The sequence below is a fragment of the Felis catus genome (assembly GCF_018350175.1).
Source record: "Felis catus isolate Fca126 chromosome D3 unlocalized genomic scaffold, F.catus_Fca126_mat1.0 chrD3_random_Un_scaffold_47, whole genome shotgun sequence".
Taxonomy (NCBI): domain Eukaryota; kingdom Metazoa; phylum Chordata; class Mammalia; order Carnivora; family Felidae; genus Felis; species Felis catus.
Genome location: NW_025408512.1, coordinates 24,511 through 41,968, shown reverse-complemented (window position 1 = coordinate 41,968; position 17,458 = coordinate 24,511). Strand labels below are relative to the sequence as shown.

General features: G+C 37.6%; 1 protein-coding gene and 1 long non-coding RNA gene across 2 annotated transcripts in view; one reads left to right on the top strand and one right to left on the bottom strand.

The window, feature by feature from the left end:
- Nucleotides 1-2,724: 2,724 nt before the first annotated feature.
- LOC123383613 (ankyrin repeat domain-containing protein 26-like) overlaps nucleotides 2,725-17,458 on the bottom strand; it is a 37,922-nt gene continuing 23,188 nt past the window's right edge. The window contains exons 6-10 of the mRNA XM_045051580.1: nucleotides 12,556-12,846; nucleotides 11,804-12,018; nucleotides 10,320-10,548; nucleotides 4,591-4,636; nucleotides 2,725-2,966 (exon numbers count right to left, since the gene is read on the bottom strand). Coding sequence (XP_044907515.1) covers nucleotides 2,833-2,966; nucleotides 4,591-4,636; nucleotides 10,320-10,548; nucleotides 11,804-12,018; nucleotides 12,556-12,846 — 915 coding nt within the window. The 3' untranslated portion in view covers nucleotides 2,725-2,832. The remainder of the gene's footprint in view (nucleotides 2,967-4,590; nucleotides 4,637-10,319; nucleotides 10,549-11,803; nucleotides 12,019-12,555; nucleotides 12,847-17,458) is intronic.
- LOC123383615 lies at nucleotides 6,660-9,192 on the top strand. The gene is made up of 4 exons (XR_006593523.1): nucleotides 6,660-7,149; nucleotides 7,821-8,044; nucleotides 8,155-8,285; nucleotides 8,483-9,192. It is a non-coding gene; the product is annotated as an uncharacterized LOC123383615 (long non-coding RNA).

Sequence of the window (17,458 nt, the reverse complement as noted above, 5' to 3'; positions counted from 1 at the left end):
AAAAAAAAAAGAAGTGGGAGATTTGGGAAGTGATTAAGTCATGAAGGTGGAGCCCTCATGAATGGGATTAGTGCCCTTATAAAAGAGGGCTGTGAGAGCTACCGTGGCCCTGCGCCAAGCAGGAAGACCAGCGTCCATGAACCAGGAAGCAGGCTGTCGCTGGACACTGAATCTGCCAGTGCATTCATTTTGGACTCCCCAGCCTCCAGAACTGTGAAAAATAAAACTTTTTTTCATAAGCCGATGGTATTTTGTTAGAGAAGCCCAAAAGCAGTAAGACAAGTGTCTGGGAATGCTTTGGACCTAAGCCTCCAACTAGCCAACAACTAGCAAAGAGCTGTGGAAATGAGTCCAGTCATACAGTCACCAGGAGATTCTCTTAAAAACAAACGCAATGGGCTTGGAAGCAGATTCTTCCCCATCGAAGCACCCAAATGGGGAAGCGCAGTCTAGCGGACACCTTGGGTACAGCCTTGTGAGAACCTGAACAAAGGACCCAGCTAAGCCATTGCTCAGCTTCTGACCCATACAAATGTGAGATACATGTGTGTGGCTGTAAGACACTGTGTTGATGGTGCTCTGTTGTAAACGGCAAGAACAAACTAAGAGACTGATAAAAGATATACACTTTAAAAACCCCCACTATCTACATAGCTCTAGAAAACTACTTTTACGTGTTGCAGTTTCAAGAAGACATGAACACTCACTATCCTCACATTTACTCCACGTCATTCTTGTAGTAGGAGAGAAAAAAAATGAAAGCTCTAGGAATTGGAAAGAAATGAAAATGCCACTATTTATAGATGATATGTCGCTGCATGCCCCAAATCCAAAGCAATCTGCAGATAAGACACTCGAGTGAGAAACAATATATTGTGGGGAATAAGCTTAGACAATCAAAAGACTAGTTGTTTGGGAAAATCAGTATAAGAAATGTCTTTCCTGACAAACTATTGGCAGATTCAATGCAATTCCAATGAGAAACGGCTTTGGAGAGCTTGCTAAGTTGATTAAAGAAGACCTGTGGAGCCCTTCCTTCCTTTCTTCTTTGTCATCCCCAACAGTTTAGTTCCCAGTCCTAGAAACAGAGGCATGGAGTTGTGGGGGTCCAGAGTGAGGTGCTGGAGCTTAGACAGAATGGGGAAGGCATTACCTGTGGGACAGTCACCCTGCACAGTGTTGGAGCTCAAGTGAGAGCATCCCTGAAAAGTGAATGATATAGAATAATGAAGTATCACAGACTGGACAGGGTGAGGAGGCATCTGCACAGGGGAAGAATAGTCCAGCGTGGGGTTTCAGAACCTGCAGGGGGGCAAACCGTCTGCAGAAGAGGTGGCCTGCCACAGGGTGTCTGAGAAAGGAGATATGTACGTGTCTCAAAGTACTTCCCCACAAAATACTAAATAATTGGAAAGTGGAAAGTTGACATTCCCGGGGAGAAACCTGGCAGATACTACCTCCGGTGGCCAACATTAATATCCCAGTGTTGGGACAAATCAGAATTGTAGGTCTCATGATAGGATGCAAGGAAAAGAGTAGGTTGTAGTGATACTCTTGCTAAAAATGTATGATCTGAATTTTACCGTAAGGAAACCTAAGAAAAATCCACATTGAAAGACATTCCACATTACTGGAATTTACTCGTCAAAAAGGTTAAAAGTCATGAAAGTCAAGGAAAGACAAAGGAACTGTTCTAGAGTGAAAGAGACTAAGACACACAACTGAATTCAATACATGGCTCTGAACAGGACCTTCCTTGGTATTACGTATACTACAGATAAGTGAGCAAACTTTAAAGAATTATGAGGAATAAATGATAGAATTATACTGAACCTTGAACAAAAGAGTTTTAATGGGTGCACTGACTACACACAGATTTTTTTTCAGTACTGGAAATGTATTTTATAATTTTCTTCACGGTATTTTTTTCTGTAGCTTACTTTATTTTAAGAATATAGTATGATACATATATACAAAAGATCATTGGTAGTAGCAGTGGTTAAGTCTTTGGGGGTCAAAAGTTCATGGCTTTTTGACTGTGGGGGGCAGGGCTCGGAGCCCTTAACCCCATTGTTCAAGGGACAAGTGTATTAGAGTTAATGTTCTGATTGTGAAGGTTGTATGGTAGTTACGTGGAATGTACTGACTTGTAGGATTTAAATGCTATAGGAATCAGGCATCCCATTAGTAATTTACTTGCAAATGGCTCTGGAGCGGGGGTGGGGGGGGGTTCTTTTTGTTGTTGTTGTTTCTCTATTTTTTCTTTCCTCTAACTTTGTTTCCAAAAAGCAAATCAAAAATAACTAAATAAATAAATAGAAAAGGTGAAAAGCCTTAGGCAAATCTCATTTCTCCATGTGGAAAGAGCTATGAATCAGTGTTTACAATTAAAATTATAAATAGGTTTTATGGCTGTATAAAAAATTCTAATATGTACAAACATTGGCAATAGCCATAGCAGGAATACATCAAACTAACATCTAAATCTTTAGGCCCACATATAGTGGTAAAAATTGGAAAATACAAAAAAGTCATCCATGGACACTACTGAAGTATTAATGACAACTTGGTTGTCTGGGTGCTGTTCAAACAGCAGGGAATGGAACAGTCTGATGTATGTCAAACCCTCTAGTGCTGGTTTCCACGTACAAAATGTGCTTAAAAGTTAATGAGATGCCAAGAAACATAGTTTAAAATATTATACAGATTTTCATTACACACATATGACACAAAAACATTTTCCTTTAATCAAGATTTTTCCATATAGTGTGTTCAATGGGGAAACAATGAAAATGTTTTGTAAGCACCCAGTAAATTTTTTCTATTTATTTTTCAAATCATATATTTTTTGCTCAAAATTTGTACATATTCTCGTGACGCTTTCCATACTGGATCTTGATTTAGAATTGAATCATCAGTAGATACTAAAGGAGTTCTACAGGATCCTCGTTCAAATTCGGGAGCAACTGAAAAGGAAAAGAAAGAATTATCTTCTGTCTCAAATACTTTTCACTACAAGTCCTTAAAAAAAAAAAGAAAGATGGGGCGTCTGGGTGGCTCAGTCGGTTAAGCGGCCGACTTCGGCTCAGGTCATGATCTCGCAGTCCGTGAGTTCGAGCCCCGCGTCAGGCTCTGTGCTGACAGCTCAGAACCTGGAGCCTGTTTCAGATTCTGTGTCTCCCTCTCTCTGACCCTCCCCCGTTCATGCTCTGTCTCTCTCTGTCTCAAAAATAAATAAACGTTAAAAAAAAATTAAAAAAAAAAAGAAAGAAAAGATAAGAAAAGAAAAAGAAAAAAAAGAAAGTTGGGGCCTTTATGAAAAGGTGTCAAGAAAATTGAAAAGTAACTATGTACAACTGCATTATGAAACCCGAGATTAGTATTAAATATATTTTGCTCAGGGTTGCACACTGAATGAATTGCTATTGTGGATAAATATCAGAGTTTCTGGTTTTTTCATTACAAGGTGAAATTACAAGATGAGGACACAGTCCACCCTGAACAATCATAAACGATAAACTGAAAAATCAAACAGGCATTTCCAAACATTTCTGAACAGAACCTTCCTTGATATACACATGTAAGTGACAGGTATAAAACACAGCACTACTGGAACATACAGAAGGGACATCCCAGTTTTGCATCAATATTGTCTGCTTTTTGGTGAAGGTGATATGTAAGCTGACACCTGAAGGACAAGAAAATAGTATGCTAGGTAGAGGGAAGAAGCATATAGAAAGAGCTAGATGTGAGGAAGAACACGTGCAATTATGAGTAGTTTAGTTTGACAAGGTGCTAGAGCAAAGCAGCAGAGTAGGGCAAATAGTGAGACAAGGCTGAATAATCTGGCAAGAAGCAAACTGATTTGGGTGTTTTCATTCCATGCTAAGGAATTTGAAGTTTCACCCAAGGGCAAAAGCAATGACAAAGTCAATGAGTGAAGATTGAAACCCGTTACCTGTCAAGTGACAGCTCTATGGCCTCTACTTACTTAACCAAGCATTACTAAGACGACTTTGGCTTTTTGGGTCTTCTATCACTAGCGGAAACAACAATTTGATAAAGCACACCTTTTCTGAGACTTGTGCAGGTTGACAGCTCCATAGGGATGGCACCAGTGAAGGAAGATTATCGCCAGAAATAATAACAGATATATAGACTTAGGGAGATTGAAAAAACTTCTTTAACGTTTATTTAGTTTTGAGAGAGAGACAAACCACAAGCGGGCAGGGGCACAGAGAGAGGGAGACCCAGAATCTGAAGCAGGCTCCAGGCTCCGAGCTTTCAGCACAGAGCCCTCTGTAGGGTCTGCACCCACCTGAGCTGAAATCAGTCGCCCAACCGACTGAGCCACCTGGGTGCCCCTAGACTTTTGGGAGATTTTAAAAGAGCTATGGAACAGGAGGACTAAATGAGGAAGAAGTGTGTTCTTCATTATGCTCATGCTTCTACATTTTTTATTAGATATGTACAAAAAAAAATGTGAATGCAGTATCCATTATCCAAACAATGGAAAGGGATGCCATTTACTATTTATAGTTTATTTCAGAAATCAATGATATCTAACTTCATACATTTTTGGCAACATACCTTCTTCTAGTGCTCTGGTTACTCCTTTCTCCAACTCCCGCTGCATCTGAGATAAGTCAAATATTATTTAGAATGTGTAAGGTAAACAAAAGGCATTGTAGGAATTATATATAGCTTACGACATGTGGTCTTGAAACAATACTTGTAGAGATTAAACCAAAGCTAGGGATTACTTCCATAGAAAGACAATCACATGAATAAAATAAATTCCTACCTATTTTATGTTAGTTTTAGGTAATGGAGAACAGATACATACATACATACAGACACACACACACACGTATATATGTGTGTGTGTATATACGTATATATGTGTATATTATATATATATGTGTATATATATATATGTATAATGCTATTTAAGTGAATCTGATAAAAAGCACAATTAATATTGATCTATTGAATGTGTATAATCTCTGAAAGGTGATGTTTGATCTTACTGGTACAAAAAAGTTTAAACAAGAATCATATTGTATACTGCATTACTACTTGGAAATGATTAGAAAACCTGCCCTTTATGAAAGTTTAATCAGTTTTTTACCTGAATGAATTGTTCCTTAAAATGGGCTTTCCATTCTTTCACTTTTAGAAAAACAAAATTTGAAGGAATGCTTTTGCTGTTAATTTTTCAGGACTGACTCTTAAATACATATAAAATGAAGAAAGTGGGACGGTCATGCTGTCATGTGGAAAATTCTACTGGCAAAAAATTGAGTGGTAATATTTTGCTATCTGTGTTATGACTAAAACACTTATTTCTTTTCATATGCACACAAAGATTTCAGAAAATCTCTTTGAAGAAAGGAAAAATAGAGGGTTACAACAGTTTTCAAATTTAGCTTCTGATTTATAACTTTCTCAATTAGAGATAAGGAAAACAATATACAATTTTCAATTGTAACTTTGTTTCCTTTGTCCAAATTAGGACCAAGTTTGGAAACACTTGACTTATTAAAGTTATGGCTATCTACTGACTTATGAAATGTGTACGAATATTTCCAACTACAGGTGACCCTTGAATAACACCAGGGTTGCGGTGCAGTCAAAAACCTGCATATAATTTTTTCATCCCCCCAAAACTTAATTACTAATCGCCTACTGTTGACCGGAAGCCTTACCGGTAACATAAACAGTCGATTCGTACATGTTTTGTACAGTAGAATAAGCCAGGGCAAAAAAAATGACATTGAGAAAAACAGAAGGAAGAGGAAATACACTTACAGTACTATACAGTATCCAAAAATAATCCATGTGTAAGTAAAGTAGACCCGCACAGTTCGAAACCATGTTGGTCAAGGGTCAACTGTATATTACAACTGTTCCTATCTAGAATGTTCTTATTTAGATCTTTCTTATACAAGGTAGCCTCTCCCTGAATGCCCCAAACGGGCTCCAAAAGAGCGTACTGAACATAATCAACACTGGTGATAAGGATTCCAATGTCTTTACAAATGTAGGTGTGAGGACAAATGTTTTGGCTGACATGTTTCCCAATATTTTCAGAGACTGTTTTCCCTAATACCTTTTTTAATTGAAGTATAGTTGGCAATGTTACACTCATTTCAGTATACAAATTCAGATTGGACAATTGTAGACACTATGCTATGCTCACTACCGTACGTGTAGTTACCCTCTGTCACCATACAACATTAATACAATATTATTGACGATACTTCATATGCTGTATTCTTCATTCCTGTGACTTACCTATTTTATAACTGGAATTTGTACCTCTTCCTCCTCTTCACCTATTCTGTCCTTACTCTCTACCCACCTCCCCTCTACCAACCACCAATGTGTCCTCTGTACTTAGGATTCTGTTTGTTGACTTGTTTGGTTTTTTTATATTCCACATGTAAGTGAAATCAGATGGTATTTATTTGTCTTTCTCCGATTTATTTCACCTCGCATAATACCCTCTAGGTCTATCAATGTTGTCACAAATGGCAAGATCTCATTCTTTTTGGTAGCTGAGGTATATTTCATTGTATACATATTACACATCTTCTTTATCCATTCATCTATCGATGGACACTTAGGTTGCTTCCATATTTTGGTTATTGCAAACAATGTTTCAATAAACATAGGGATGCACACAACTTTTCAAATTAGTGTTTTCATTTTCTTTGGGTAAATACGCAGTAGTGGAATTAATGAATATCTATTTTTAAGTTTTTGAGGAACCATAACACTTTTTTGACAATAGCATTATATTCAGGCCTTATAAAATGAATGGGACATTACTATACCAGACTTATAAAATTAATAACTCAATACCAGATGATGGGGGAAGGCTTTATTCAAACAATTTTATATTACTATTAATAATATCGATATAAAATATAAACCACGTTTTTTACATGACATGACTTAAGGAACTACCAAGGTAATGTTGCATCTTTTCCCCAAAAGCTCTTTTCCTAAATATTTACCTCTGTGACCTGTATGTTTATTTCTAGGTAAAAACTGTGTTTCGATGGTGAAAATAGCTTTCAAGTCCATGAATGAGGACACGTGTACTTTTATGTATACCTTTCCATTTATCAGAAATATAAGAGGGTGAGAAAATTATACACAGAAAAAACTATATATCAGCAAATTTTAATTCAAAGAACACTTTTAAAGAATTTTTACTTAGAAGGATTTTCTCATTACTGTCAGCATTCAAATATGGCCCCTAGAAATCTAAGGTTCGGTTGGGGACACCCACCGCAGGATTGAGGGACAAGGAAGTCACAGCCATAGTCTCCATCTCTCCTTTAGTTAGACAGCTCTACTTATCTCTGTTTTGCACAATACAGTTTAATGCAAAAAAAAATTACGTTCTATTCTTTGAAAAAAAAATTATGTTGAAGGTATAAAAGTCACTAATTTAGTCAAAATCCCGAATTTTGCGTAATAGACAAAAAGGGCTCAGAGTGTTCTTTGCCTGAGGTCATGAAACCAAGTAGATGCAGACCAGGAATCCACTTCTGGTCTTACCAAGGCTAGAGTTCTATGCCAGTTACTTCCTCATAGTCAGGAAAAATATGTATATTTTAAGTATAGCTCAGAGAAAATGAATACATAAAACTTTGTCATGTGGCTCAATAATGTTTAGGTATGAGGCACACGATAGTTGCTCTCTAAATTACAAATTTTAAAGTCGTGAATAAAAATAGAGGAACAGAAATTATGTTAACTCCTTTTAGTAGCAGTCAATTTGTAAGCACAACTGTTTTAAACCACAGGACAGAGAACTTGAGAGAGAAAATCTTCAGGTGAAGCAAGCAAGCTGAAACTGAGGAAATTCTTCCTGAAAGAATGATTTATTTCTTCCAAAGAAATTTGGTTTATCAAAATCAATCAACAAATGAGTGAACCCATGGTGTGGTTATTTACAGCAAAATTTAAAACCCAACAGATTTCTCTTTCCCATCTAGCATGCTTCTGTCTAACCTCTCATCATTAGTTGGTATGTACAAAAGACACAATTCACTTTATTTATAATTGAAATCCAGTCAGAAATCATAGGTGAACCTTCACTTCTCACATTTGGACTTCTCTCTCTCTCCCTCCCGACAGGAAGGGAGACTTACCTAATGGGTGAACTTGGGAGAAGGAGCTAAGCAGTGCTTATGTGTTTCTGAGTCTCCTCTTTGAAAAGATGTGCCTGCCCACAGTAACATGAATTTGGGTCTGCTCTCAGCTCTGTGGTAAGCACCCTGCCCCCAGGGTGGGTGTCAAGCATTTGTTTCCTCAATTGACAACTGTGTGGGGAAGTGCCCAATTTGGGAGGAAGCCCAGTGTGGCTAACATAACCTAAATCATATCCTCCAATTCGTTAGGGTGTATTAGTAATAAAGCTACTAAGTTTCTCTCCATCTCCCTGTCTCCTGTGTTCTGAATTTAGAAAGAGAAGAGCAGTGTTGTCGCCTACCCAGTGTCACCTGTCACAGCTCCACCAAGAAAAATGACTAGACAACACTTACAGAAACATTCTCTTCTTCCTTGACTTCATAACTAATGTACATTGTTCAAAAGCAACGCCCACTCAAAAGAGAGAAAAAGTTGAAAGAAACCATTTTAGAAACAAACATAGAAAGTCAGACAAACTGAGGACACAGAGGAATACCTTCCAAATGAAAGAACATGACAAAACCTAAGAAAAAAAAAACTAACAAAACTAAGAAAAAAAACTAAGAAAAAAAAAACAGAGAGAAGTGATGAGTTCAAGGTAAAGGTCATAAAGATGCTCAGTGAACTTGGGAGGAGAGTGAATGGATCCAGTGATAACATCTACAAAGAGATAGAAAATATAAAAAAGAACCAATCAGAGCTGAAGGATACAATAACAGAAATGACAAATACACTAGGGGGAATCAACAGCAGATAAGAAGATGCAGAAGAACAGATCAACAATTTGCAAGACAGGGTAGTAGAAATCATCCAAGCTGAAAAACAAAAAGAAAAAAGAACTTTAAAAATGAGACTAGGTTAAGGGACCTGTGGGACAACATCCAGTGTAATAATACTTGCATTCAAGGGGTTCCAGAAAAAGAAAAAGAGAAATGGGCAAAGAACTCATTTGAAGAAATAAAAGCTTCATTTTAAAAATTCAAATATTTGCTTGATTTAGCTATTTATAAAATGCTCTACAATCCCTCAGCAAGATATTTTATAAAAATTGAAACAGAGGTGCTATTAGTCAAAAAAAAAAAAAAAAAAGGAAAAAGAAAAAAGAGTGCCATAAGTAAGAGAGCAATTAAAGATGTATTCTCATGTAAGAAAATAGCAAAAATGTAACTTAAAAGAGAAATTAACCTTTTTAGTGTTACAAGTTGATTTAATTCATGAAAAAGGACTTACCATGGGTTCTTTTTTTTTTGTTTAAAGTAGCCTCTATGCTTAGCGTAGAGCCCAATGCAGGACTTGAACTCATGACCCTGAGATCAAAACCTGAGCTGAGATCAAGAGTTAGACGCTGAAATGACTGAGCCACCCAGGCACCCCTTGGATTCTTTTAAATAGTAAACATTCATATGTCGTTAAGTGTTTGGAGGACGATCATTCACTGACATACAGTGGTGCAAAAACTGGATGATAGCAAAACCTTCAAATGTTTATGAACCACTGCCAACTGAAAATAAGTCCAAGCATCTAAGTGTACCTGTGGTCAACAGGCAATAACATTTACTTTCTAAAATCAAATTTAAATGAAAGCTTTTCAAGAAATTTAACATGGGTCAGTTTAGTTATATTTATTGAATACAGTTAATACTAGGTGTCTCTTGTGGCGCACCTGGGTGGCTCAGTTGTTTTCAGTGTCCAAATCTTGATTTTGATTCAGGTCATGATCTCATGGTTTTGAGACTGAGCCCCACATTCGGCTCAGTGCTGAGCATGAAACCTGCTTGGGATTCTCTTTCTCCCTCTCCTTTTGCCCCTCCCCTGCATGCACTCACTCATTCTCTCGCTAAAATAAAATAAAAATTAGTATCTCTTGGAAATGAGATATCAAGGGACTAATATATGTATATATATATATATATATATATATATATATATATACACACATATGTAAAATTTATATATATATAAAATTTACCTCAGTTCTTTCTTAGCATATATAATTATGACTTTTACTTCGTATGTATTAGATACTTAAACAACTCAGAATTTCACCAAATTAAAAGCAACAATTATATCAGATATCTGAAACCCAAAGTAAAACAGATAATATAACTAACCTTCCACAAGGAAGTCTCCCAGTAGGCATACGACAGCCGTGGGTTTAAGGTAGGAATCACTAAGTTTCTTCTTGGAGTAAGGTTTCCATTGAGCACTGAATTATTTCCAAAATGTCCACAATAAGGTGTTTCCAGGCCTAGGCTCATAGTAAGAGTCCTGAGTGAAGTTTGATGCTGCTGTCTCTCCGCAAGAAGTTTTGTATTACTCTCTGACAGTCTCTCATTAGTCCTGTGAAGATTAAAAAACACAAATACATTTTCTTTTTCCCTAAATCATTCCTAAGTGACTTACATCTTTTTAAGTTTCCATAATAGTCAATAGCATTTGCCATTGAACAGTGTTTTAACACTGAACATGTGACAGAGCACACCTACTATCTAAAATTATACTTTTAAAATTGTTCTAAAGAAATACTTATGTTTCCAGGGGGATCCCTAACTAACAATTCAAGTTAGGGAAGGGAGAGAAGTGGCTATCAGTGATGTACATGGCTTAACGAATAATACTTGCTGTCTTCCGGAATGGCTGTACTGACAACATCCTTCAGGATGCCAGTATATATACACACTTATATGTAGTAAACCTGTTTACAGATATAAAAATAAACCATCCCTCAAAGACATTTTCAAGCGTTTGCTTTCACCACTCTTGTACATTTCACTTAGTATCTCAAAGAAACTGAGCATTTGACACCGAGGAATCACTGAGACCAACAATCTCTAGGGGAGATAGTAGATGGCAGACGTGTGATCAGAAAGAATTCAAACAGCTACAGAGGCAATTAGCTTATAACAGTTACCAAGGCACTGGAGGCAGAATCTGCCCTTTCTGTCTTCAGTCTTCCACATACCTCCCTCCCACCACGGTGCTCTTTTTAGCCACTTTGGGAACTCTACTCCCCTTCAGCCCTGTGTGAGTCTTTCTGTATTTCACACGTATGCCATTATGTAAAGTAGAAAAACCATAAAGGACAGTTTGTCTCAAGGCCCACTCTAGTAATAATACCAAAGTTCACAATCAAGAGAATAAATGTACCAAGCTGCCAGGATGAGTAGTAATAGTACTTGACCTTTTAGGTTAAAGATGTCATCTTCCAAAAATGAACTCATCGACATTTCTATTTAGGGTACTTCTGACAAGCAATTTTATAATAATATGCTTCTAAATGAGAAAGCTTCAAACAATGCACTTAAAGATTAGCAGATCCGATCAATGGAAAATATATAGGGCGGGGGGGGATGGGGGGCGGGGGCGGTGGGGTGGGAGAAGAGGTCCTGTAAAACCAAAAAGAAGAGGAGGGATGCAAACTGTCCTGGACTAACATTTCAAAGGTAAGTTCACTTAGAAACATCATTTCCCAAAATTACACGATCTAGTTGGCTTTCACTTCCTACTCATCTCATGATCTTGGCTCCACAGAAATTATGCTTTAGAGGCAAATGAATAAGCTAAATTTCTTGTCTATGATTCTGTTTTGGCTTACCTGTTCAGTTCACTTCTCAAGGACTTTCTAACTTTTAATTCTTCTAGGTAGAGTTGCCTGTAGGTTTCCAACTCTGTTTTAGTAGAATCTTGAGATGTCTTCACTGTAGAGACCTGAGATTCCAGATCTTTAATTCTAAGTTCCATTTGACTTCTCGTTGAAGCATGAGCATTTTCTCTTAACTGGTCCAAGTTTTCTTGAGCTGCTGCTTGTGCCTAAAGCAAATTAACAGGATAGTTTTTAAATAGCTATAATCTGAATAATTAATTATACCTGTTTCCTTTAGTTCTGAGTCAATGATTCAGAGAGTAATTTTAAAGGAAAAAAAAAGGCCCAAGTGTAAAATATTTATCATCAATGTCAACTGCATTAAATATGATTTATAACATTAAAGTTCAATCATTCCTGTATTAGTATTCACGCAATCTGATAATTCAAATAATAGAATCAATGACAAAATTTTAAAAGTCAACAATAAACTTAAGAATAATCCAAGTAGAGTGCAATTTTTAAATCATAATTTTTCTTTTCCTCTTCATAGTGAGACTAGTTGTTTAAATCATCATTTTTTCTTATCCTCTCGATTTAGTAAGAACAATGATGAAAACTGAAATCTTTAAAGGGAGGAACAAATGCCTCCAGAAATCTACAGATTTCCATAAAGCAAGTAGAGGAAACCCATACAATACATCTATCCAAAATGTAATTTGCATTGAAATGAACGAAAGCACATTACAGATCAATCAATTAACCTGTAAAAACAGGTTGACTTCGTGTAATTTTTGTACTGTGTCCAGTCGTGCTCTTTCTTCAATCTCCCGTTTATACTGTTCCACTTGACTGCGTTCTACCATATTCATTTCCATAAATTGTTTCAAGTTTACTACTTCTCGTTGTAACTTCTTGTTATTGCTCTCTAGTTTTTCACGTTCTTCTTCGAAAGCTTTCATTGATAATAACTCTTGTTGAAGAATTTGATTTTTTGCATCCAGGTGTAGACATTTTGAAGATGTAGTTTCCAGTTCTGTTGTAAGGACATCAGCCTGCATGAATAAAACACTATAGTTTGGAAGTGGAGTGAAAAGAGTCTAACTCAAAACTACGATCAAAAATTTTTTTCAGATTTTAAGTAATCTCTAAGCCCAGCGTGAGGCTTGAACTCACAATCTCAAGATCAAGAGTAACTGAGCCAGCCAGGCACTCAAAATTTTAAATAAACTCATTTGCAATAAAATGTTACCTGTCTTAGAATGTGGAACCTTAAACAACTCAGAAAATCAAGAGCAAACTTAAAGCCATCAGGTGTTACTGAAATCATTGTCTTTACTACACAACATTTGCACTTGATTCTATACTTTTATTTTTCTATCATTCTTTCATATCTTTCTTTCATAAAATAAGTCCCCTCTTAGGAGAAAGTCTCTTAGCCCTTCCCCCATCTTCACACTCCATCATTTTTAAAGAAGTTTTAGCAATATCATATTGACTTATGTTTGCGCGCGTCCAAAAATACGTCCCAAGATAAGACTCTGAAAATAAGACTCTAATTCGTGAATCTATAGGTAATGATTCTAATGCCACGGCCTTTTTCTGAGCTGCAAATGTTTTAATGCTAATTTGAACTGCATTCCCAGGAGAAATGATTCTCCAGGTTAAGAAATCACATCTCCCAGTGTAAAACTTTAATTGGATAATCCACATATTTTTTTGAGGCAAAATAAAAACTTATTTCAATACTGTTATCTTGTAATCCTTTGTTACACTCTAGAAAATAAGAGATCATGCTACACAACAACAACAACAACAACAACAACCACAACAACAAAACTGGCTGGAGTTTCAGTGATGCTGAGTTGGAAAGGTCTTCCATCCATTACATATGACTGGTAAGACAAGGTGAGTGGATGTGGTCGTTTTATAAATTTGTTGATACTTCTGTGAAAATCCCTCCCCTTAAATATATGCTAGCTTCAGTAACTGGTTTCTAGTGAACAGAATATGCAGAACTGCTGTGATTTTTAAGGCCAGCTTGGAAAATGTGATACAGCTTCCATCTGACTTTCTTTGTCTAGGGAAGCTCACCCTTAGAACCCAGCCACCACGTTGTGAGGAATCCCAGGCTACCTAGTGAGTCTTCATGTAGATACTCCAGCTGAGACTAGCCAACGTCCTAGCCAAAGGCCAGCCTCAACAGCCAAACACGTGCGTGAACAAGCCTTTAGATGATTCTAGTCTCCAGCTTCCAGTTATGCCAGCTGATGCCAAATGAAGAAGAAATGAGTTGCCCTATGCTGCTTTGCCTAAACTAAAAGATTGGTGAACAAGATAAATGCTGTTTTGAACTACTAGGTTTTGAGGTGGCTTCTTATGCAGCAGTAAATTACTACCACAGATAGTGATACTAAAACCGGTGTGCTGCTATTGAAAAAAACCTAAAACTAAGCTTCCTTTGAACCGGGAGGTAGGTGGAACCTGGAAAGATGTAGAAAAGCATAAGAATGAGACCCAAACAGGGCCTCCACAAGACTCTTAGTGGAAGCCTGATGGCCTGTGAAGAGGCTGACAGCAAGGGTTTCTAAGCAAGTGAAGAAAATGACACTGGAGGAAAGGGAAGTCATGCTACAAAATACCTGAAAGTAAAACGGATAGGAAAGAGAAACTAAAGAAAGACTATGCAACTGAAAGGAACCAGGACTTACTGGGTTCAAGTATCTGTTTCTCATTTACAGCCTCTCTACATGTGGAACTGGCAAATAATGCCAACATGAAGAAATGGCTTTTGGGTTACGAGAAAATCCAGGGTGCTACCAGGAAAACAGAAAGATTTAAGGTATGCCTCCAATTTCTTTAGGGATCTTAAGACTATAAGATTTTTTTTTAAAGTAGGTTCCACACCCGACATGGGGCTTAAACTCAGCACCCAGAGATCAAGTGTCACATGCTCTACCAACTGAGCCAGCCAGGAGCCCCAAGAGTAGACGAATTTTAAAGGCATTGTCATATAAGAGCTTCACAGGAAACCTGAAGCGAAAAGCTGATCTCAAAAGGACTTGGGAGGGTCGCTTTGCTACAACACGGCATGAAATCCAGTACTATTTATAGAAAACTAAAAAAGGTAAGAGATTTATAGTAGCAAACATACTATTTGCTAGCTTGGACTACAAGAGACCAAATCTTGCAAAAGGAAAAGAGGCCTTTGGGTCTTAGAAGTCCCACAGGGAGGAAGCAGGATGAAAAAACAGCTGCAAATACAGGTCATTCCTTATGAAAAGGAAGGAACCAAGAACTCAAAGAGTAAAGAAAGGGAAGAGACATGGAGAAAGTATTCCCGTGGTTAGGACTAAATCCTATCTTAAGAACTGACAGCATGCATCAGGCTATATTTCAAAACTCTTATGGACTAGGGTGCTTCCCATCTTCTTTTTCTGAATGGGAGAGTCTTCAGCAGTTGACTAGAATGTTGCATTTGTGAGTGGTAAATAACTGTCTCTTTCGTTCTCAAGTCCTCATATTGAGAACACTTGCACTCAAGGGGCTATACTTTAGATACCATAACCCAGGCAGCTTATCCCCACTGCACCTGATTAAGATGGTAAGATCTTGGACTCAAGCCCTGAACCTGATGCCATGATAACTGAGACTTGCAGGAGGTATTGGAGGGGGAGGGGAGTGAAAGTATTTTTCAGGTGGGAGGAATACAAACATTTGTGGCCAGTGGGTAAATTATACTGCTTTTTAAGGGTGTCCATAGGTTTCAAATATTAATTCCATAAAAAAAAAAGACCATGGAACAACCTTAGTGGCTTGCTCCTAATGAACAGAATATGTGACTATGATGCTGTGTGTATTCCAAGCCTAGGTGACAAAAGGCGATACAGATTCTGCCTTGCTCTGTATCTCAGGCTGCTTACTTGGAATCGAGCTCCCCATCTAGTGAGGAAGTCTAGGCCACAAAGAGGGTCTAGGTGTGTCAGTTTAAGTGTTTCTGCTGCCTCCTGAACTGAAGTCCCAGGCAACAGCCAGCATCAACAACCAGACGTTAGTGAACAAGTCTTCAAATGGATCCAGCCCCAAACCTTTCAGTTGCCCCACCTGAAGCTGAGCGGGGCAGACACTAGCTGTCCTGGCCACGCTTTTCCTAACACATTTGTGAACAAAAGAAATCTAACCTTTGGGGAGTTCGTTAAGAAAGAACCAAAAATGATAAATGGAACAGTGGGTGAAAAAAAAAAAGAGATGACACATAAACTTGTATAGGAGAAGTTGGTCTCCATTAAAGTAGGATGTAATAAATGTTAAGATTAATTTATTAACAACCAACAGTGCTAATGAGAAGAAGCAGATAACTAGAAGCAAGATCTAAGAAGTTTTTCTCTCAGTTTTTCCCCAGTTAGGATCATATTAGCTGTTCATTTTCCATATATGGCCTTTATTCTGTCGAGGTATGGTTCCTCTAAGCCTACTTTGTTGAGGTGTGCTGCTCTTCAAAACATCCATCATGACCATATGATCTTGCCAATCGATGCAGAAAAGGCCTTTGACAAAATTCAGCACCCTTTCTTAATAAAAACCCTTGAGAAAGTCGGGATAGCAGGAACATACTTAAAGATCATAAAAGCCATTTATGACAAGCCCACAGCTAACATCATCCTCAATGGGGAAAAACTGAGAGCTTTTTCCCTGAGATCAGGAACACGACAGGGATGCCCACTCTCACCGCTGTTGTTTGACATAGTGTTGGAAGTTCTAGCATCAGCAATCGGACAACAAAAGGAAATCAAAGGCATCAAAACTGGCAAAGATGAAGTCAAGCTTTCACTTTTTGCAGATGACATGATACTATACATGGAAAATCCGATAGACTCCACCAAAAGTCTGCTAGAACTGATACATGAATTTAGCAAAGTTGCAGGATACAAAATCAATGTACAGAAATCAGTTGCATTCTTATACACTAACAATGAAGCAACAGAAAGACAAATAAAGAAACTGATGCCATTCACCATTGCGCCAAGAGGCATAAAATACCTAGGGATAAATCTAACCAAAGATGTAAAAGATCTGTATGCTGAAAACTATAGAAAGCTTATGAAGGTAATTGAAGAAGATATAAAGAGATGGAAAGACATTCCTGCTCATGGATTGGAAGAGGAAATATTGACAAAATGTCAATACTACCCAAAGCTATCTACACATTCAATGCAATCCCAATCAAAATCGCACCAGCATTCTTCTCGAAACTAGAACAAGCAATCCTAAAATTCATATGGAACCACAAAAGGCCCCGAATAGCCAAAGGAATTTTGAAGAAGAAGACCAAAGCAGGAGGCATCACAATCCCAGACTTTAGCCTCTACTACAAAGCTGTCATCATCAAGACAGCATGGTATTGGCACAAAAACAGACACATAGACCAATGGAATAGAATAGAAACCCCAGAACTAGACCCACAAACGTATGGCCAACTCATCTTTGACAAAGCAGGAAAGAACATCCAATGGAAAAAAAGACAGTCTCTTTAACAAATGGTGCTGGGAGAACTGGACAGCAACACGCAGAAGGTTGAAACTAGACCACTTTCTCACACCATTCACAAAAGTAAACTCAAAATGGATAAAGGACCTGAATGTGAGACAGGAATCCATCCAAACCCTA